Source organism: Aquarana catesbeiana, linkage group LG02 (genome assembly GCF_042186555.1).
Source record: "Aquarana catesbeiana isolate 2022-GZ linkage group LG02, ASM4218655v1, whole genome shotgun sequence".
NCBI classification, from domain to species: Eukaryota; Metazoa; Chordata; class Amphibia; order Anura; family Ranidae; genus Aquarana; species Aquarana catesbeiana.
Window position 1 is genome coordinate 295,503,267 of NC_133325.1, and position 19,972 is coordinate 295,523,238.

The 19,972-nt window shown below is 42.4% G+C and overlaps 1 protein-coding gene across 3 annotated transcripts in view; it reads left to right on the top strand.

Moving 5' to 3' along the window:
- CUL4A (cullin 4A) overlaps positions 1-19,972 on the top strand; it is a 151,243-nt gene that overhangs the window by 114,423 nt on the left and 16,848 nt on the right. For all 3 annotated transcript variants that reach the window (XM_073614541.1, XM_073614540.1, XM_073614539.1), the window contains exons 18-20: positions 13,159-13,264; positions 16,101-16,273; positions 16,399-16,551. In XM_073614541.1, coding sequence (XP_073470642.1) covers positions 13,159-13,264; positions 16,101-16,273; positions 16,399-16,551 — 432 coding nt within the window. The remainder of the gene's footprint in view (positions 1-13,158; positions 13,265-16,100; positions 16,274-16,398; positions 16,552-19,972) is intronic.

Genomic DNA, 19,972 nt, shown 5'->3' on the forward strand with positions numbered 1-19,972 from the left:
CGTAAATGATTGGCCAGGACTTGCCGACAGGCTCCTGCTGTGTACAATCACCCGGAAGCAGGCAGTGACATACAGGTATGGCGCTTTGCCTGTGCGGGTCACCCATCCGCAGTACATTGTGGGCGGCTGGTCTGCAAGTGGTTAAAGTCAGATGTCATTATTTGCTTGTTTTCAGTTAGTTAACCAAAGTATTTGAATTAAGATGGTCAGGGTGATGGCTAAGCAGCTACCATTTCTAAGATGAGAAGCCAGCAATGTAGTCTCCTGTTGCCAATTGTAAGGGTTTCTTTAACCCTTTTGCTGCCAGTGACATAAAGCTGCGTATCAGGAAGTAATTTACTTTTAGGAAAGGTCTCCTTTTAAAGAATATGTTAAAGTGGAAGTTCAGCCTAAAACATATAATCTCTAAATCTACTTACAGCCACAATCTAAGACTAACCTATCTAGCCTTGTAAAGCAATAATTGCTATACATATCTTTTCTGAAGCCTTTCTGGTCCGGTCTCCAGCGGCGGATGCTTCGTGTAGGAGACGGCCGACAATGGCTGGGAAGTGACGTCACCCATAGAGTTACTAAGGGGCTTCCGTTGTCAACTACCTCTTCTGCACCCGCCTATACAGAGAAGCCGCCGCTGACATTATAGAGAAGTGCCAAGTTGTCCCTAGTGTCCCCTTGCTTATGGATCTGGACACAAGTGGAATTTGTTGAGAGGTTGAGCCCGAGTCAGGTCTTTTATTCTTTTTCTTGTTTAATAAAGAATATGTTACCCCAACATTTCATAGTCCTAATACTTGTGTAAAAAATGTATGTATGATACTCCTGTGCTACAATCTGTATTTTTTAAGTGTAAGACCGCAACTTGCTCACACTGTCATGTGCTCCCACATCAAAACAATATTCAAATTAAAAAAAATGTATTCACTAGGGTACACTTCCACTTCACTTTAGGTCATGATCAGGCTTTCTGAGTAATAATACCATATGACCTATAAATCAGTCTGATCCTTCCCCAAGTCCCTTATGTAGCTGGGAACAGATTATGGGATCACTTATTAAAAGAAAAAAGTATCTATAATGTTTTTTTATATGTATACACAAATGTTTTGCCTATTTTAAATAGAATTGGTTGTTTTACAAGGTGATCGTTTACATATATTTTACTCAACAGCTTGGTATTGCATAAAACATCAGCTAAAAAAACATCATTAAAAAATCGCAAACCTCGATTCAACCCCCCATGATCTTGATACAACATTTCCACAATTCAGTGCAGAGCCCTTCTCTGCTCATAGCTGACAGCTGTCAAAAGAAACAACAACAAAAAAACAGACAGCCTGCCAAGTTTATCACAACATTCCTCAGTGCTGAGATAACTATAAACAATGTAACTTTGGTTCTTTTAGATCAAAGGAATGAACTTCGGTCTGTAAATGAGGGCAGTTTAACCACTTGACAAGACTAAACTTTTTTCTGACACTTGTTACAAGTTAAAATCAGTATTTTTTGCTAGAAAATTGCTTAGAACCCCCAAACATTATATATATTTTTTTATAGCAGAGACCCTAGAGAATAAAATGGCGGTTGTTGCAATATTTTATGTCACACTGTATTTGTGCAGCGGTCTTTCAAACACAATTTTTTGGCAAAAATACACTTTAATGAATTAAAAAAACGAAACCATAAAGTTAGCCCAATTTTTTTGTATAATGTGAAAGATGATGTTACGCCGCGAGAATTGTGAGAGAATTGTGATCTTTATTCTAAGCAAAAAAAAATCGTGATTCTCATTTTAGCAAGAATCATGAAGTTCTATAGGTTTGGGTCTGCCGATCATTTAACATGCAGTATTTACTGATGGTAAGACAAGCAGTGTCGATGCTGGTTTTACTTTAGTTCAGCAGTTGTTAACCCTTCTATCGCTGATCTCAAGGGTCACTTTGTCACGAAGGACCTATGCAGTTTTCTTAACTTAGAAGCTGCTCGCTAAAAGAAAAAAAAAAGTGTGAGAAATTTAGCCACATTTGGCAGTTTTTAATAATTGAAGACACCTAGTTCCTGCCAACTTCTCAAGTCTTTCGCAATGCGCCTTCCCATGTGATACTTCTTTCTATCTGCATCTTGTTACCCAAACCACTTAACCACTACTTAATGATACGGAATTACTCAAACAAGTTTGTCAAGCTGTCATTGCTAAAAATAAATGTGTGTAACATTTTTGAAGCCCACAGACATTTAGTTTGCTGAATTCCTTTTAACTCCATATACAGTAAACTGTATATTTTTACTTATTTTTGCTTAGATGTTTGCCAGAATGTTAATATCATGAATAGGAATAACAGCGAACATAACTTGTTCAAGAGTTTGGCAACATCTAAGCATTAGAAGAAAAGTAGGGCCAAAGCTTTTTAGCCATATTTCTCTTGTGGGTCACAGGAGTGCACTTATTTTTGCTCTCCTGTGACTGTGAATCAGCCGCAACTGCTGTCAGCTGACATCACAGAGCCACTCCAGGAAGGAAGGATTACAACCATATCGCTGGGATCCACCCAGGTGCTTGCCTGTTATAGCTTGCTGTTGGCTGACATCACAGAGCCGGTCTGCAGGGATCTCTGACCGGCAGCTGACTTGGCCTCTCGATGCACCACTGAGAGCCTGAGCCAGCCACTTCCACCCCTCCCAGTCCGAAACTCTAATGAGCGCTGGAGGGGCAAAGCAAAGAGCTGGTGACTTGACAGGCATGTGATCCCTCGGTTCTTGGTGTTTGAGCTGGCAAAAGACAGCTGCAGCATTGGATCAAGAGAAGACCCAGGTAAATGTTTGGGGGGTTAGTAGCTGCTATTGGAATGTTTTTTTCCTTTGATGTAGAGAATGCATTAAGGTAAAAAATCTTTTGCCTTTAGCACTTTTTTTTTACCAATGCCTAATATACAGACCTACAGACATTACCTATTTTTTTAATCCTAATTAAGCACAAATATGTGCAAACTGCATAATTTGGGATCTTTGTAACTTAATATTCGCAGATAAATATAGAGGTTATTCTTCTATACTCCCCATAAAAACAACTGGACACATTTGGAGGAATTACTACACCTTAAAGTGGTTCTAAAGGCTGAAGGTTTTTCATTTTAATGCATTAAGATAAAAACCTTCTGTGCATCAGCCCCCCTAATACTTACCTGAGCTTTCTCTCGACCCAGCAATGTTGCAAGAGAGCCACGAAGTCCGGGGACTCTCTCACCTGATTGGCAGAGACACAGCAGTGGGCACCTTTTGAAGTGAAGGGAACTTGCTTCTCCGGGTGAGATGAATAAGCCTAATGGAACCCGTGCGTGAGTGCTAGCCTCGGCTCACCTTACTCATGAGTAAGCAACTCTTTATTGAGTGAAACGCGTCCACCATGCAAATTGTTTGTGTCCTGCGATGCCACCTTGGGATTTCTTAATAAAAGCATTAGGAACGAACTGTGATGTGCAGGCACTTATTCTTTTGAGTGGGCACCATTGGCTCCCGCTACTGTCAATCATAGTCAGTGAGCCAATGAGAAGAGAGAGGGGGTGGGGCTGAGCCACGGCTCTGTCTGAATGGACACACAGAGCAGTGGCTTGCCTTAGTTGCCCCTATAGCAGTGATGGCGAATCTTGGCACCCCAGATGTTTTGGAACTACATTTCTCATGATGCTCAACTACACTGCAGAGTGCATGAGCATCATGGGAAATGTAGTTCCAAAACATCTGGAGTGCCAAGATTTGACATCACTACCCTATAGCAACCTGCTTGCTGTGGGGGCACTCAACAAGAGGGAGGGGCCAGGAGAGCCTGCGAGGGAGAGGGACCCATGAAGGGGATGACCATGGCTGCTCTATGTAAAACCACTGCACAGAGCAGTTAAGTATAACATGTTTGTTATTTTTAAAGAAAAAAAAAAAGACTTTAGTATCGCTTTAAGTTTTTGCTTTAACCACTTGCCACCCGCCCACCATCAAATGACAGAGGAACGGTGCGGCTCTCGTTCTGGGTGGACGTCATATGACGGCACACCCGAACAGTTGCTGCCACGGCTCTTTAACCATGTGATGGGCTGTGTATAATCACAGCCGGTCACATGTAAATACAGGAAGTGCCGGTAATCGGCTCTCATCGCCTCACACTGAAAGAGTGTGCAACGAGGAGAGCCGATCAGTGGCATCTCCTCGCAGGGAAAAACAGGGCATGTAATCTGGGCACTGATCACAGTAAAGCCCCAGAAGTGCCACCAATCAATGCCCATGAGTGCCCATCAGTGACACCAATCAATACCCATCAAGGACACAAATTGGTGCCCATTACTGGTGCCAGCCATTACTGCCCACTTGTGCCACCCATAAGTATTACCTCATCAGTGCACATAAGTGCCACCTCATCAGTGCCTCCTCCTGAGCGCACATCAGTGAAAGAGAAAAATTTCTCTTTATTTTTTTTAAAATTTTCGGTCTTTTTTCTTTTCTTTTTTTTGGTAAGCAATAAAAAACCCAGCAGTGATTAACTACCACCAAAAGAAATCTCTGAAGAAAATGATTAAAAATTGATTTTGGGTACAGTGTTGCATGACCGCGCAATTGTCATTCAAAGTGCGACACCGCTGAAAAATGGTCTGGGCAGGAAGGGGGTAGAGTGCCCTGTATTGAGGTGGTTAAGCTGACTATGCACAGAGGAATCTGATTATACTATCAAACCCTCCAACCAATTTGAATCGCAAGCTGTTTATGGTGAAAATTGTCAAAATCACAAGCACTTGCTACTGTACACAGAGATATCTAACTTTTTGAATATGCAGTACATTGAGGCCTTGATGACAAGAAGAAAGTTGTTAATGTGGGGCTAAACTGTATCTGAGCACCACAAACTGAAAACACAATTTAAAGACGACCTCCAGCTTTTCCTCCCCCCAAAACAGATGCATTGTGTATGTGAGGTCTTCCTTCCGGGTTCGCGGCCTTCGGCTATGTGAGTGGCTGCATGCGCATGGGAGCCGCCATTGATGGCATGGACTCTGAAGGTCCAACACAGTATGCCGGACCTTCAGAGCACATGCGCCGGTGATGTTACCGGCCACATGCACTCTGAATATTTCCTAAACAATGCAAGTTTAGGAGATATTCACAGTACCTACAGGTAAGCCTTATTACAGGCTTACCTGTAGATAAAAGATAAAAAAGTTTGCTACCACTTTAAAAAACACCCCCTAGCATTTCTAGCCATGGCCATCTTTAGTAAGGGCAGATGATGCATGTAGCATTTACTTTCTGGAATCCATCAACCCTTAGCTCAGGCATGAGGCAGGAGGGAGTGCTTGGCTGAGAAAGCCTCTCCTCCCCTCATCCAAATTTGAGGAAAAAAATGCCAGTGAAATCTCCTGGAATGTATGACATCATTTTGGCATAGGCCAGAAACCAGGAAGCAAATGAACAATTGTGAAAAAAAAATGGTTAAAACAAGAAAATATAATATACCTTCCTTTCTATTTGCTAATGCTTGCAGCATAAGAATTTTAAACAGTTAATGTCGATTGAGAGAGTATAGTTCCACTTTACCTGCACGCTTTGCTGCTTCCCTCTGTCATTAATGCACAGTAAAGATGGTTCAGGTCTCTCCCAGCCTGTACCATATATATCCCCTGTGGTCAATGTACTGTGATAAATTGTAGTTGTTTATTTTATTCTTCCTCTCTAATAACCTTTGATCCTGCTTTGTCTGCACAATGATGCATAAGAAGTTTCCTTTTCTTTTACATTTCAGTTGGTACAATTATTGCAGTTAGCTTAAACCACATGCTATCATTTCAGAAAATTATACTTGTTTGTATTTTTACAGTTTTGTTTTTTGTGATGGTACACATACAGTCACTTGTAATTCACACTTTGTGACGTACAGCTTTGTTGAGTGTGAATCTGGAAAATAAACATTTCAGTACACATAAAAAAAATTCTTTCCTTTCCATATGTATACACTATAAAGATCAGCTTTTGGTTCCTTCTAATTGGCTATATCTATAAAAGGTGTGTTCTGATTTTGTTTAGCATACAACTGACTTGAAGCCCAGGTTCAAACTGAGCTGCGGGCATGAAGCCATGCCAGTTCAGCTGAACTCGCACGATTTCACTGCTGCATGTCAGTCCCAATTTCGGCCGCGATTTTAGAGACATCTGTGCAGGTTTCTGCACAGATGTCAATGTAAATCGCAGCCTGAAATTACAAAAAGTAGTACAGAAACTACTTTTTGAAATCGGTGCAGCGCCGCAGATGCGGCGTCGCACCGATTAGGATGGTGCCATTGACTGCGAATGATCCCAATTTGACATGCGATTTAACATGTCGAATCGCATGTCAAAATGCTCCAGTGTGAACCAAGGCGGAATGAGCCTTACAACAAATAGCATGAGCCATCTTCAAAGAGAATTTTTCCCATTTGCTTTTCTACTTTTTAAGAAGTAGTTTTACTCCTCCAATGGAAGCAGATATTGTCTGACTTCTGAGCACTAAACTAATTTGGGATGCAGTGAAGCTCGACCTATTCAGCCTAACTGCAAATTAAGTCACATTCCCAGAAATGGCATTTAGACTGGATATTGGAAAATCGCGTCTGCAATGAGGTCTGAAAGTATGAATAGATTTAACAGAATCTCTAGTCTGGGAATTCTAACTTGCATTGGGGTTGACTTACTAAAACTGGAGAGTGCAAAATCTTGTGCAGCTTTGCATAGAAACCAATCAGCTTCCAGTTTTTTTTGGCAAAGCTTAGAGTGAAACATTAGGCAGAAAATGAAGCCCTGCTAGATCACTTCAAGCGGGTCCTTTTCTGCAGGTATAGCTACGTAAAACACTAAAAATAAGTGCTATATTCTTTAACCACTTAAGGACCAGCCTCGTTTTGGATTTTAGGTGTTTACATGTTTAAAACAGGGTTTTCTGCTAGAAAATTACTTAGAACCCCCAAACATTATATATGGTTTTTCTTCTAACACCCTAGAGAATACAATGGCGGTCATTGCAATACTTTTTTTTGCACCGTATTTGCGCAGCGGTCTTATAAGCGCACTTTTTTTGGAAAAAATTCACTTTTTTGAATAAAAAAATAAAACAACAGTAAAGTTATCCCAATTTTTTTTATATTGTGAAATATAATGTTACGCCAAGTAAATTGATACCCAACATGTCATGCTTGAAAATTGCGCCCGCTCGTGGAATGGCGTCAAACTTTTACCCTCAAAAATCTCCATAGGCGACGTTTAAAAAATTCTACAGGTTGCATATTTTGCGCTACAGAGGAGGTCTAGGGCTAGAATTATTGCTCTCGCTCTACCGGTCGCTGTGATACCTCACATGTGTGGTTTGACCACCGTTTTCATATGCGGGCGCTACTCGCGTATGCGTTCGCTTCTGCGTGCGAGCTCGTCGGGACAGGGGGGTTTTAAAAAATTTTTTTTTTTTTTTATTATTTATTTTAAAATATTTTATTTATTTTTACACTGTTTAAAAAAAAAAAAAAAATTGTGTCACTTTTATTCCTATTACAAGGATTGTAAACATCCCTTGTAATAGAAAAAAGCATGGCAGGACCTCTTAAATATGAGATCTGGGGTCAAAAAGACCTCAGATCTCATATTTACACTAAAATGCAATAAAAAAAAAAAAAAAAAAAAAAAAAAAAGAGTCATTTAGAAAAATGACATTTGAAAAAATATGCCTTTAAGAGGCGTGGACGGAAGTGACGTTTTGACGTCGCTTCTGCCCAGCAGTATCATGGAGACGAGTGAGTGCCATCTTGGCCTCACTTGTCTCCAGACACACCAGGCAGAAGGACGCGATCGCTACCGACGGCTCCGGTAAGCGGCGGAGGGCACCGGATCGCGGCGGGAGGGGGGGGGGCCCCTCTCCCGCCACCGATAAAAGTGATCTCGCGGCGAATCCGCCGCAGGGACCACTTTTATCTGAAAGCCGGCCGCCGCACGAAAACGGGGATACCGGGGTAATGGCAGCTAGCTGCTGCCATAACAACGATATCCCCGTTCAAACTTAGGACGTATATAGTCGTGCGGCGGTCGGGAAGTGGTTAACCAATTCAGCCCCGGAAGGTTTGGCTGCTGAATGACAAGCCATTTTTTGAGATTCGGCACTGCGTCGCTTTAACGAACAATGTACCCAAACAAAATTGACGTCCTTTTTTTTTCCCACAAATGGAGCTTTCTTTTGGTGGTATTTGATCACCTCTGCGGTTTTTATTTTTTGAGCTATAAACAAAAAAAGAGCGACAATTTTGAAAAAAAACACAATATTTTGTACTTTTTGCTATGATAAATATGCCCATTTTTTTTTTTTTTTAAAAAGCTAATTTTTTCTCGGTTTAGGCCAATATGTATTCTTCTACATATTTTTGGTAAAAAAATTGAAATAAGCGTATATTGATAGGTTTGCACAAAAGTTATAGCGTCTACAAAAAAAGAGGATAGATTTATAGCATTTTTATTTATTTATTTTTTACTAGTAATGGCGGCGATCTGCGATTTTTATCCTGACTGTGACATTATGGCGGACACATCAGACAATTTTGGCACATTTTTGGGACCATTGGCATTTATACAGCAATCAGTGCTATAAAAATGCATTGATTACTGTAAAAATGTCACTGGCAGTAAAGGGGTTAACACTAGGGGGCGATCAAGGGTTTAACTGTGTTCCCTGGGAGGTGATTCTAACTGAAGTGGGAGGGGACTGACTAGAGGAAGTGACAGATCGTGGTTGCTAGCTAATAGGAACAAACTATCTGTCACTGCTCTCAGAACAAAACACGGATTTGTTTACAACACAATTCCTTGTTCTGTCCCTCATACTCGCGATCGCTCATGGCCGGCGATCATTGTGACCGTCGGCCACGAGCATCGGCACCCCCTTTGTGCAGCGGGCGCGCGCCTGCTATCCCGATCCCGCGAGCCGCCATATAGCTACGACGGTTTGCGGGATCATGCCGACAGTATAATGACGGCGGCTGGTCGGCAAGTGGGTAAAACCCAGTAACATGCTGTTTCACCCTGCTCTGCACATGCTCAGTTATTCACTGTTTTTAGGCCCTGTGCCAAAAATGTAGATGCCGATTTGCAGCCTAAAAGCGAAAATAAACCCTCCTATTCTTTACAGCCAAGGAAGCTGCTTCTGTTTGATCTGCAGTTGCCAGGGTGCTGCACATGTGATCAGTTATAATACCAGCCATTTGATGGTTTGACAGTTTGGTTAAGGACATGAACAAATGTGACAGTTTACAATCCCGACATTCCATGAATGTAACTTTTTTGAAACTGTTAAATCGATGGGTTTTTTTCCACTTTATTTACTTCTGCTCAGGGGCTCTGGGCTTTAGCAAAATGGCAGCCTCCAGCAAGAAGACACAGGAGCAATGCTGGAGGCAATTTAAACAAATATTGGCATATAATAATGCTTGATACAAGGTTGGAGAAAATATTAGGAAGAAGACCTTGACTGATAACAAAAAAAGCACCTAGAATTGGTAATGCATTGGTGCGCAATGAATTTAAGAGGGATACACAAGAGCCAATGTACATTCAACAACCCCTAAAGGGGATGTTCGCATGCAGACATTGTTCAGTATGTAAGTATGTGGACAAAATAAGGGATGTACTATATAAACACTTTTTTAATTGCTCATCCTCATGGGTGATCTATAGGATAGTATGCCCATGCCAAGAAAACATACATAGGCAAATCATGCAGAGACTTTAGACAAAGAATAGGGGAACGCCTTGCCAGTATAACTGGCAAGGATGATCCATCGCCCTTAGCGGTTCATTTTGAAAAATTTCATAAATTCTCTGAGGGGTATTAAATCTGCTGCTTTATATCACAATTAACTTTGTCAGTAAGGAGAGGGGATAAGGATAAAGTCCTCAAAAAGAGGAAAGATGGATCTTCTTGCTCAATTAACATGTCGCCTATAGGTTTAAAGTGTTTGTTACCCCAAAACTTCATATTCCTCATATGTCCCTGCTGTACTATGTGCTTGTATGAGAAAGTATACTGTTCTCTTTGTATGCTTCATTTATGTGAAATCCCTGGTGTTCCTGTCAGTCCCTCTGCTTTCCTATTAAAAACTGACCACACTAAGCAGGAGAACACTACGTGGTCAGTTCTGTAGCTATGCTGAGTTCTTAGTGTGCTTGTCCTAACATGCCCCTGCTGCACAGCCATTCACTGTGAAGTTTAGTGTGCTGCTGCTTCTGCTCCCCCAGCTCTTATGCAGCTGAGAACAGAGGGAAAGTGATCACTTATAAAAAAGGGAAAAAAGTTAGTTATAATATATTTGTATATCTATACAAAAATGTTTTGCCTTTCATTTCTATGTTAAACTGAATGTGTTGTTTTACAATCACTTTAAATAATGAGCTATCATTGCAGCCGTCCCTATGAGAGGTGTCAGTATTTTATTAACAGTTGAATGCACACGGTTCATCTAACACAGAGGGGGTGCAATTGTGAAAGATCCTGGAGATGGGACATTTATATCGTTATTCTGGTAAATGAGTGATATTAATAGAGGTACTCCCATATTGTTGGATTATACATGTCTAGCTTATATACAACGCCTGCAGTGTGCCTTGATATAAATACCCTGAGAAGGTGGCTTTAAGAGGTGGGACTTTGTCTTGACAGTTAGAGATATAAAGGAGTAGCCACAGACCAATCCCTAGCCACGCCCTGAGGAAGCCCCGGTCAGTAGCAGGGGCGAAACATGCAGGAAGAAGGGGATATGCTCTCCCAGCTCGGAGCCCCGCTGTCATGCTGGAGTGCATGTCAGAACGTTTGACCCACATGGACATACAGCCTTTCTATGGCAGATGGATACACTTGGACACCGCCCCTTCTGAGTGTACCTCACAGGGAAGAGGATTTATATATCGGCAGAAGTAGTGAGACAAGCTATTGTAAGCACATTGATGCTGGTTACAGTTCATGTCTTCAGTAGTACTCTGCCACACAAGCCGAGGGTCTGTTAGCTGCTACTAATCACTATTCCTTTATAGCAGGCTGCACCCGGCATAGATTCAATGGCGTAGAGCAGGGATATGCAATTAGCAGACCTCAAGCTGTTGCAAAAGTACAAGTCCCATCATGCCTCTGGTTGTCATTCTTGTGGCTGTCAGAGTCTTGCTATGCCTCACGGGACTTGTAGTTCTTCAACAGCTGGAGGTCCACTAATTGCATATCCCTGGTGTAGAGTCAGGAGAGATTAACTACATTTTTCTCTGTTGCACAGTATTCGGAATCTAGCATCTGTCATTTATTTTTGCACACAGACTATCCCTTCTCAGTGTATGGTCATGAGCATATAGATGCCAGCTACAGTCTAATTGACTAGCAACACTACATTACACCCAGGGATCTATAGCTGCTACAATCATAAGAGGATTCCTTTTGAGTAGGCTGGATCCGGCATAGGTATACCTGGCGCAGAGCCAGAAGGGAGACTGCCTGTTTGACTTTTCCATTGCTGGGACTGTGTTTGGTAGTTTTGACATCTGCCTCAGTATGTAGACTGATTCCTTCCAGTGCACAGTTATTAGCAGTGGTTACAACATCCAGCAGGCCTGTTGGGTTTCCCTGATTAACATTCCTAGGGGAGCTAGGGGTGCATTGGGACTAGGGCTTTGGTGGTTCTGGGGAGGTGGGGTGGCGTGGGGGGGGGTTTTAAGGGTAAGGAGATATTTCTAGGGTGGGTTGCGGACACGCACCTTTACACTGTCCAGGATTTTTTAATAATAAACTGTTTTGGTGGCTTTGAAGGCATTGTATACTATGTAATGTTTTTTTCTTACAATTTGCAGCACTAATTTTTGTAGCATTATTATTAATGTGAAATGTATGTTCCTTTCTAAAGAACATTTATTTTTTATCAAGTTGTTATGGGTAATGTTCCACTTTAATTGTTTCAATCCAAGTTTATTGAGAAAACTTCCATATATAGTTGTAATACAAAAGGTAATGTATACATACAAAAAAAAGCAATGAAACGTACTATAATATAAAAGTGCACATAATATATAACCTGTAAACACCCCACAGGAACCATTACATAGATTTGATAGGGACTAATTTCAATACTAATAAAGAAGATGGACCAGTACAATACATATCTATAACTATGGATAGCATACTGGACTACACTAATTGTTACACTTGAGAGGGGAATAGACATACCACAGCCTCATAGTATCAAAAAGAATGTAGTCCAAGATGCACTAATCTCTATCATCAGTCATCACTTCCGAAAGAGTGTATGTGACAGGGCACAAGAAAAAGAAGAGGAGCAAAAAAAAAGAAACTGAAAAAAGTATAATTAAATTAATGCAATCAGGAGTGGACATCCAGATGATACCTCACATAGCCCAACTTTAGGCCAAATTCAAGTCCTACAACTATCCCGCAGAAGATTTTGCATTTCAGATGACTCCCTGAACAATTTCCAGGAGAGCCATGTTTGGTGGCATTGTTCCTATACATCCAATTCACTTTAATGGAACAAGCTGACATTAGAAGCTGATTGGCTACCATACACAGCAGCACCAGATTTTCCACTCTCCAGTTTTATTAAAATAAACCCCACTTTTACTTTCAATTTCTAAAGACTACATATCCCATAGTACCTTGCTGCCTGCACACTATGATTTCTGTTCTGACTCTGCCCCCTAAAACTCCTCCCCTCAGCACCTCTTTTGCTAAAGGCAGGCTCTGTGAGATGTGTTACACAGCCGTGCCTACTCGCAGAGCCATCACAGAATTCAAGAAATGTGTGGGGGTTCCTCACAAGTAAGTGTACAAGCCTCAAGACCATTTAGATGAAGAGAGGTTGGCTAGGAATAATTCAAATTCATTGTGGAATTTATATATGATTTTAATGTGGCCTTAGATACACTGTTTAAAAGCTTGGAGGCAAATGTGATTAAAAGCTGTTGGTGAAGCAGAAAAACCCCTTTGAAATAACCTTCTACTATATGACCATGGCTTTTTAGGACCTAATATTGTTTGAAGAGACAGATTGTGGTTGTAAACTTTCCAACCAGATATTCCATTCATGTTTTCTAATGCTTTTTTATATGTGGTTCCTACAGGAAAAGAAAGAGCTCCAGGTGTCTTTATTTCAAACACTGGTGCTGCTTATGTTCAATGAGGGGGATGATTTCAGTTTTGAAGACGTGAAAATGGCTACAGGAATAGGTGAGATTACGAGCTTGGCCATATTAGCAATGCAACCACATTATTTCTCCTAAAAATGCTGACCAGAAATATTTTATGAAGTTCTAAAAAAAAAGAAAAAAAAATACAGAAAAAGAAAAAACGGTATGAAAAGGGTCCCTAGCACATGTTGAAGCTGGTCAGCAAAAACGATCTATTCTATTTTACTACTCAGGTTAAAAACAGCAAAAACTTTCTGTTCTGTTTTGCTACTCAGGTTAAAAACAGAAGTGTAAAGCTGGCCATACATTATACAATTTTTGTATTCAATGTCCTTTAGGTTTACCTTCAGCTATGTAGTGAAAGGGCCTGCCTGATTGCACAGAAATTGAAAGTGTTTAGGTTTGACCTCATAGTGTATGATTTTGGTAAATCTAAAGGACAGTTTTATAAGACAATTGAATGGCCAGCCTTAGTTGCATACATTTGCAACTGCACGTGGAAGGCAGCTCTGATATGTGTGATGCCTAAGGTAGCCCATAGATGGTCTGAATACATTTTCTGCAACCATGGGTTGCAGGAAAGAAATTCGCACAATCCCCCCATCGATGCTGACAGGGGAATCTCTCCTGCTGAGCAATTGACTTCTCCTGGTGGGGTAGGGTGGGGGTGGGAGCTGCCCCCCCCCGGATGAAGATGGTGATTATCGCTAGCTGCTATAGCAGCTACTTGCAATAACACTGGCCTACCAGTTTTGGGAAATTATCGACCTCTGAGATAAAATATGCTAATTGTTACATATTTTGATTGGATGAATTAGAAAACAGGTGATAGAGATGCTGGTTGACTTAAGTTTACAAGAATTTTCAGAATAAAGATTTATACACAGGCGAGTATATTTGCCTACAAGGGAGGGAGGTGTCTGATGATCATGATGCCTCGTAACTTCTCGACAAAGTATGGTAGAACAATGAAAATGGTACCAAATGGAAGTGTATAAATTTTATCTTCACTTTGAAACAAAAGATTATTACCAAATTGAAATGGATTGTTCTTTTATTACAAGGTGCATTTCTCTTAGTCAGATCTACACATCATGCAGTTACATCTGGTGGCTTGTGAAAGTGTCATTGCCCAACATTTCCAAGGAACAGTTGCATGATATTTTCCCTCAGAAGCCAGGATGCCTCAAAACTGTGTAAACAAGTAACTTCTGCTACATTTGTGGCGAGGTTACATTTGCATCTCAAAAGTGCAGTATGACTGCAGTATTTAAAAGGCATACCACCTAAATTTTGGCTGCAGAATAGGGGATCAGGACAAGAGTTGGGCCCCTCATTATTGTTGCATTACATGTGCAAATTATCTGCGTCATTGGCTAAACAAGAAGTTGGGCAACTTTCACACTGGGGTGTTGGGGGCGTCGGTAGTAAAGTGCCGATATTTTTAGCAACGCTTTACCGTCGTTTTTGCGGAGGTTTTTGGCTGCTAGCGGGGCGCTAACCCCAGCTAGCGGCCGAAAAAGGGTTAAAAGCGCCACTTCAGCGGCACTGCCCATTGATTTCAGTGGGCAGGGGTGCTTTAGGAGCAGGGTATATGCCGCTCCTACAGTGCTGCAAAGGTGCGGCTTGCAGGACTTTTTTTGGCAACCTGCCAGCGCACCACTCCAGTGTGAAAGCACTCGGGCTTTCACAATGGAGTGAGAGGAGCGGCTCTTTACAGGCGCTATTTTTAGCGTTATATCGCCTGTAAAGCGCCTCGGTGTGAAAGCAGCCAAAAAGTCCATGTCTTTCGCAGTCCCAATGGTGTGGAGGGAGTATAACATTTTACATGAAAAACTAATAAATGAATGGAAAGTCATGCTATTGGTATCAATAAAAAGATACATTTCTAATGATTGTGGCACCATTCTCATTGCTATATCACATTTTGCAGAAAAGTTATGGCGCATAATCGCACATCCCCCTTGTAATTTTGATGCAGTTTTGACCTACAGCTGTATCTTGTAAACTGGAGCCAATTAATACTCAGGACTTAATTTTCCTTTAATGACCCAATTCTGGTAAAATGTAGCTACTTTCATTTCCAAGGCTTTCTCCTTGTAGACCAGTGTAATTGAAAGCGAATCCAGCAGGCTGGTTGTACCAATTTGATCGATCATCTTGGTACATTCAGCCTGCCCATTTATGGTTTAAATCTCGCCCAGTTCAGATTCGAACCGTGTATGGCTGGCCTAACACTAAACTATCTGGGTTTCCCAATTACAGGACATATATGTATAGCGATGCACAGAGAACAAGCTTACATGGAGGCAGCTCAGTCTTCCTTAAAGAATGTTAACCTAACATGTAAAATTCCTGATACATGCCTGCTGTACCATGTACTTGTATGAAGAAGTCTCTTGTTCTCTTTGTTTTGCTTCCATTGTGTGAAATCCCTGGTGTTCCTGCCAGTCCCTCCCGCTTTCCTATTAAACTCTGACCACACTAAGCATGGTCCGTTCTCTGGCTATGCTGGGAACACAGCCAGCTTTCCTTCAATGATCAGACCTTTGCTGGGAAAAGGGATGACCCCCTATTGCCGCACATCTGAAAGATCCTAGGGAGGTGAGTGGAGTGGCAACCTCAGCCTGGACTCTGACTAGGCCATGTCCCCAATGCATTTCGCTCCGCCCCCTGGAGCTTAGTCTTTTATTGGTTGAACTAGATAGACTTGTGTCTTTTTTTTTTTTTCAACCTAACTATGTAACCTGAGAGGGACTCTGCATTTACTGACAGGTGGCAAAACCAGGGTACTAAATAAAACACAAAGAGTAGGGTTGTGGAAGATAAGGTCAAGTTTAACAAAGATTATTATTTTCATTGTGTGCTCTGTACAGAGGACAGCGAGCTCAGACGGACCCTGCAGTCACTGGCATGTGGGAAAGCCAGGGTACTAAATAAAATACCAAAGGGTAAAGATGTGGCGGATGGAGACAAGTTTATGTTTAAAACAGACTTCAAGCACAAGTTATATCGGATTAAAATCAACCAGATCCAAATGAAGGAAACGGTGAGCATTATTGTGTGCCGTCACTTCTTTTTGTGTATTTTTGGCTCGTTCGGAGTAAGAAATCTATTAATGGAATATATTTTATGCAGCAGTGAATGTAACGTGAGGCGTTTTTTTTTTCCTAGGTGGAAGAACAGGTTACTACGACAGAGAGAGTTTTCCAAGACAGACAGTACCAGATCGATGCAGCTATTGTACGCATTATGAAGATGAGGAAAACTCTTGCACACAATCTTCTTGTGTCTGAGCTTTTTAATCAGCTAAAATTCCCTGTAAAGGTAAATATGACTTCTCTTTTCACATTTAGTGTGTTCCTATGTATTGCTAACACCACCAGTGTTTACTTTATTTTTCTCTGTACTTCCTGGAGGCGGCTCCTGTACTGCAAGCTGCTCTCAAGTCATGAGTTATTACTACTTCATTTCATAATGATTCACAGGCCTAGTTTGCTTTTGTGTAAAAGCGTTACAGGGCTGCCAAACATAAAGCGTTATTATAATCTGGTGTTTGAATACTTGTTTTTAAAGCTTGTCTCCAGGCACATGTTTTGCAGACCACAGTCTGCCCTCTATCCCTCCACAGCAACCCCATACAGTTTTGACTACCTCCTAGGACGTCACTTGTGAAAGGTCAGCCATCAGTCAGCAGCTGAAAAATCTTTCAGTGGAAGGGATCTGCAAGGAAGCTCTGCAGCACATTCCATACCCATATAGTGTTGTGCAGTCAGTAGAGGAGTGGACAGAACTGGGTGAAACTGCATTTAAATCAGGCAGTGCTGGCCTGAGTACATCAGCATTGCCTTATGTAAACCATGATGGGTTTTACTTCCCCTTTGTTCCCTGCAAAGTAAAAGCATAATGGGCTAATATGCATCGCATACTAGCCCGTTATGTTGCGCTTACCTGCAAACGAAGCCCGCGCTGTCCACGATGTCTCCGATGGTGGCCCGGTCCATCCTCACTCCTTTTCCTTCTGGGGCCGTGGACGCTTTTCCTTCTGTGACTGGCCGGAGCCGCGTGATGTCACTGCCGCACGTGCGTGCGGGAGCCGATGGTCAGGCCCAGGTGCTATAGAAATCGTGCCCTTTCTTTAGTGCGCACGCGCCAATGACGTCGGAGACACGTTTTAGGAGACTTGCACCTGCACGTCTCCTAAAACGTGCAGGTGCAAGTACCTACAGGCAGCCCCCGCTAGGGTGACCACATGTTCCACAAGGATACTGACACAGTGCAGTCCAGAATGCAGGTAACAGGAGCAGACTGAGCCGCCGTAGCGCTGGCTCCACCTCCACCTGAGACTCTACTGATCACTAGTTGCTAGAGCCACCTGGCATCGAGCAACCAGTAACGTCACGGCTGCGACTCCCTGGCCCTGCCCAGCATTCAAAGCAGAGGCGAATTCCTCCTCCTCCACGCCTGGTGCTCGTGGGGCCCAAAGCAACTGCCAAGTTGAGCCCCTTGTCATAGAGAGTCCCGCCAATCCGGTAGCGGCGTGGTGCAGGGCAGCGGAGCTAAATCTGCAAATCCAGTGCTCACAGCAGCCTCAGCTCCTGAGCCACGGCATCTTCACACAGTGAGCGGGCGGCCCCAGAGGCTGTGCTGAAGGTGAGCAGCATCAGCATGAGGCTAACTAGAACCGAGAGCCCTTGAGGTAGAAGACCTCCACTGCCACCCTGACCTGAGCAGCAGTAGGTGCAGCATCCCTGGCACCTCCCAGAGCCTGCACTCCTTCTCCAACCTCCTTTCTGCTTCCAGCAGTGACATCAACAGGAAGACAGGTTAACTGAGACAGGCAGGAGGTAGGTGCATCATACACACCTACCCACAGGAGGGCCTGCAGGCAGGGTTATGGGGTCTCTTTTTTAAAACATTTTTTTTTTTACTACTAATGGTGGCGATCAGCGACTTATAGCGGGACTGTGATATTGCGGGCAGACAAATCAGACACCTAACTCACACTTTTGACACTTTTTTGGGGATTAGTGACATTATTACAAATTATGCTAAAAAAATGCACTGTCACTGCACTAATGACACTGGCAGGGATGGTGTTAATATCAGGGTCGATCAAGGGCTTAAATGTGTGCCATGGGAGTTTTTACTAACTGTGGAGGAGGTACTTTCACTGCATGAAGACATGGATCGGTGTTCCTGCTTCACAGAAACACAGGAGCCATGTCTTCTGTACTCTCGGAAGATGTCCACCGGAGTACCAAACGATCAGTGGATCCCGGCGGACATCCAGTCCGCAGGACCCGCTGATCGACTCCCACTGTGTAAAATCACAGTAGGAATGAGCTGTGGCTGGCACCCCTCACATTTTTGTAAATATTTTTTTATATCTTTTCATGTGACAACACTAAAGAAATGACACTTTGCTACAATGTAGAGTACAGCTTGTATAACAGTGTAAATTTGCTGTCCCCTCAAAATAACTCAACACACAGCCATTAATGTTTAAACCGCTGACAACAAAAGTGAGTACACCTCTAAGTGAAAATGTCCAAATTGGGCCCAATTAGCCATTTTCCCTCCCTGACGTCATGTGACTCATTAGTGTTACAACATCTCAGGTGTGAATGGGGAGCAGGTTTTTTAAATTTGGTGTTATCAACATGGCACCTCATAGCAAAGAACTCTCTGAGGATCTGAAAGAAAGAATTGTAGCTCTTCACAAAGATGGCCTAAGCTATAAGAAGATTGGCAAGACCCTGAAACTTAGCTGCAGCACGGTGGCCAAGACCATACAGCGGTTTAACAGGACAGATTCCACTCAGAATAGGCATCGCCATGGTCAATCAAAGAAATTGAGTGCGTGCTCAGCGTCATATCCAGAGGTTGTCCTTGGGAAATAGACGTATGAGTGCTGCCAGCATTGCTGTAGAGGTTGAATTGGTGTGTGTGTGTGGGGGGGGGGGGGTCAGCCTGTTAGTGATCAGTCCATACGCCGCATACTGCATCAAATTGGTCTGCATGGCTGTCGTCCCAGAAGGAAGCCTCTTCTAAAGATGTTGCACAAGAAAGCCTGCAAGCAGTTTGCTGAAAACAAGCAGACTAAGGACACAGATTACTGGAACCGTGTCATGTGGTCTGATGAGACCAAGATAAACTTATTTGGTTCAGATGGTGTCAAACGTGTGTGGTAGTCAGGTGAGGAGAACAAAGACAAGTGTGTCTTGCCTACAGTCAAGCATGGTGGTGGGTAGGGATGAGCTTCGAGTTCGAGTCGAACTCATGTTCGACTCGAACATTGGCTGTTCGCAAGTTCGCCGAACAGCGAACAATTTGGGGTGTTCGCGGCAAATTCGAATGCCGCGGAACACCCTTTAAAAGTCTATGGGAGAAATCAAAAGTGCTAATTTTAAAGGCTAATATGCAAGTTATTGTCATAAAAAGTGTTTGGGGACCTGGGTCCTGCCCCAGGGGACATGGATCAATGCAAAAAAAAGTTTTAAAAACGGCCGTTTTTTCAGGAGCAGTGATTTTAATAATGCTTAAAGTCAATCAATAAAAGTGTGATATATCTCTTTAAATTTCGTACCTGGGGGGTGTCTATAGTATGCCTGTAAAGGGGCGCATGTTTCCTGTGTTTAGAATAGTCTGACAGCAAAATGACATTTTGAAGGAAAAAACTCATTTAAAACTACCCGCGGCTATTGCATTGCCGACAATACACATAGAAGTTCATTGATAAAAACGG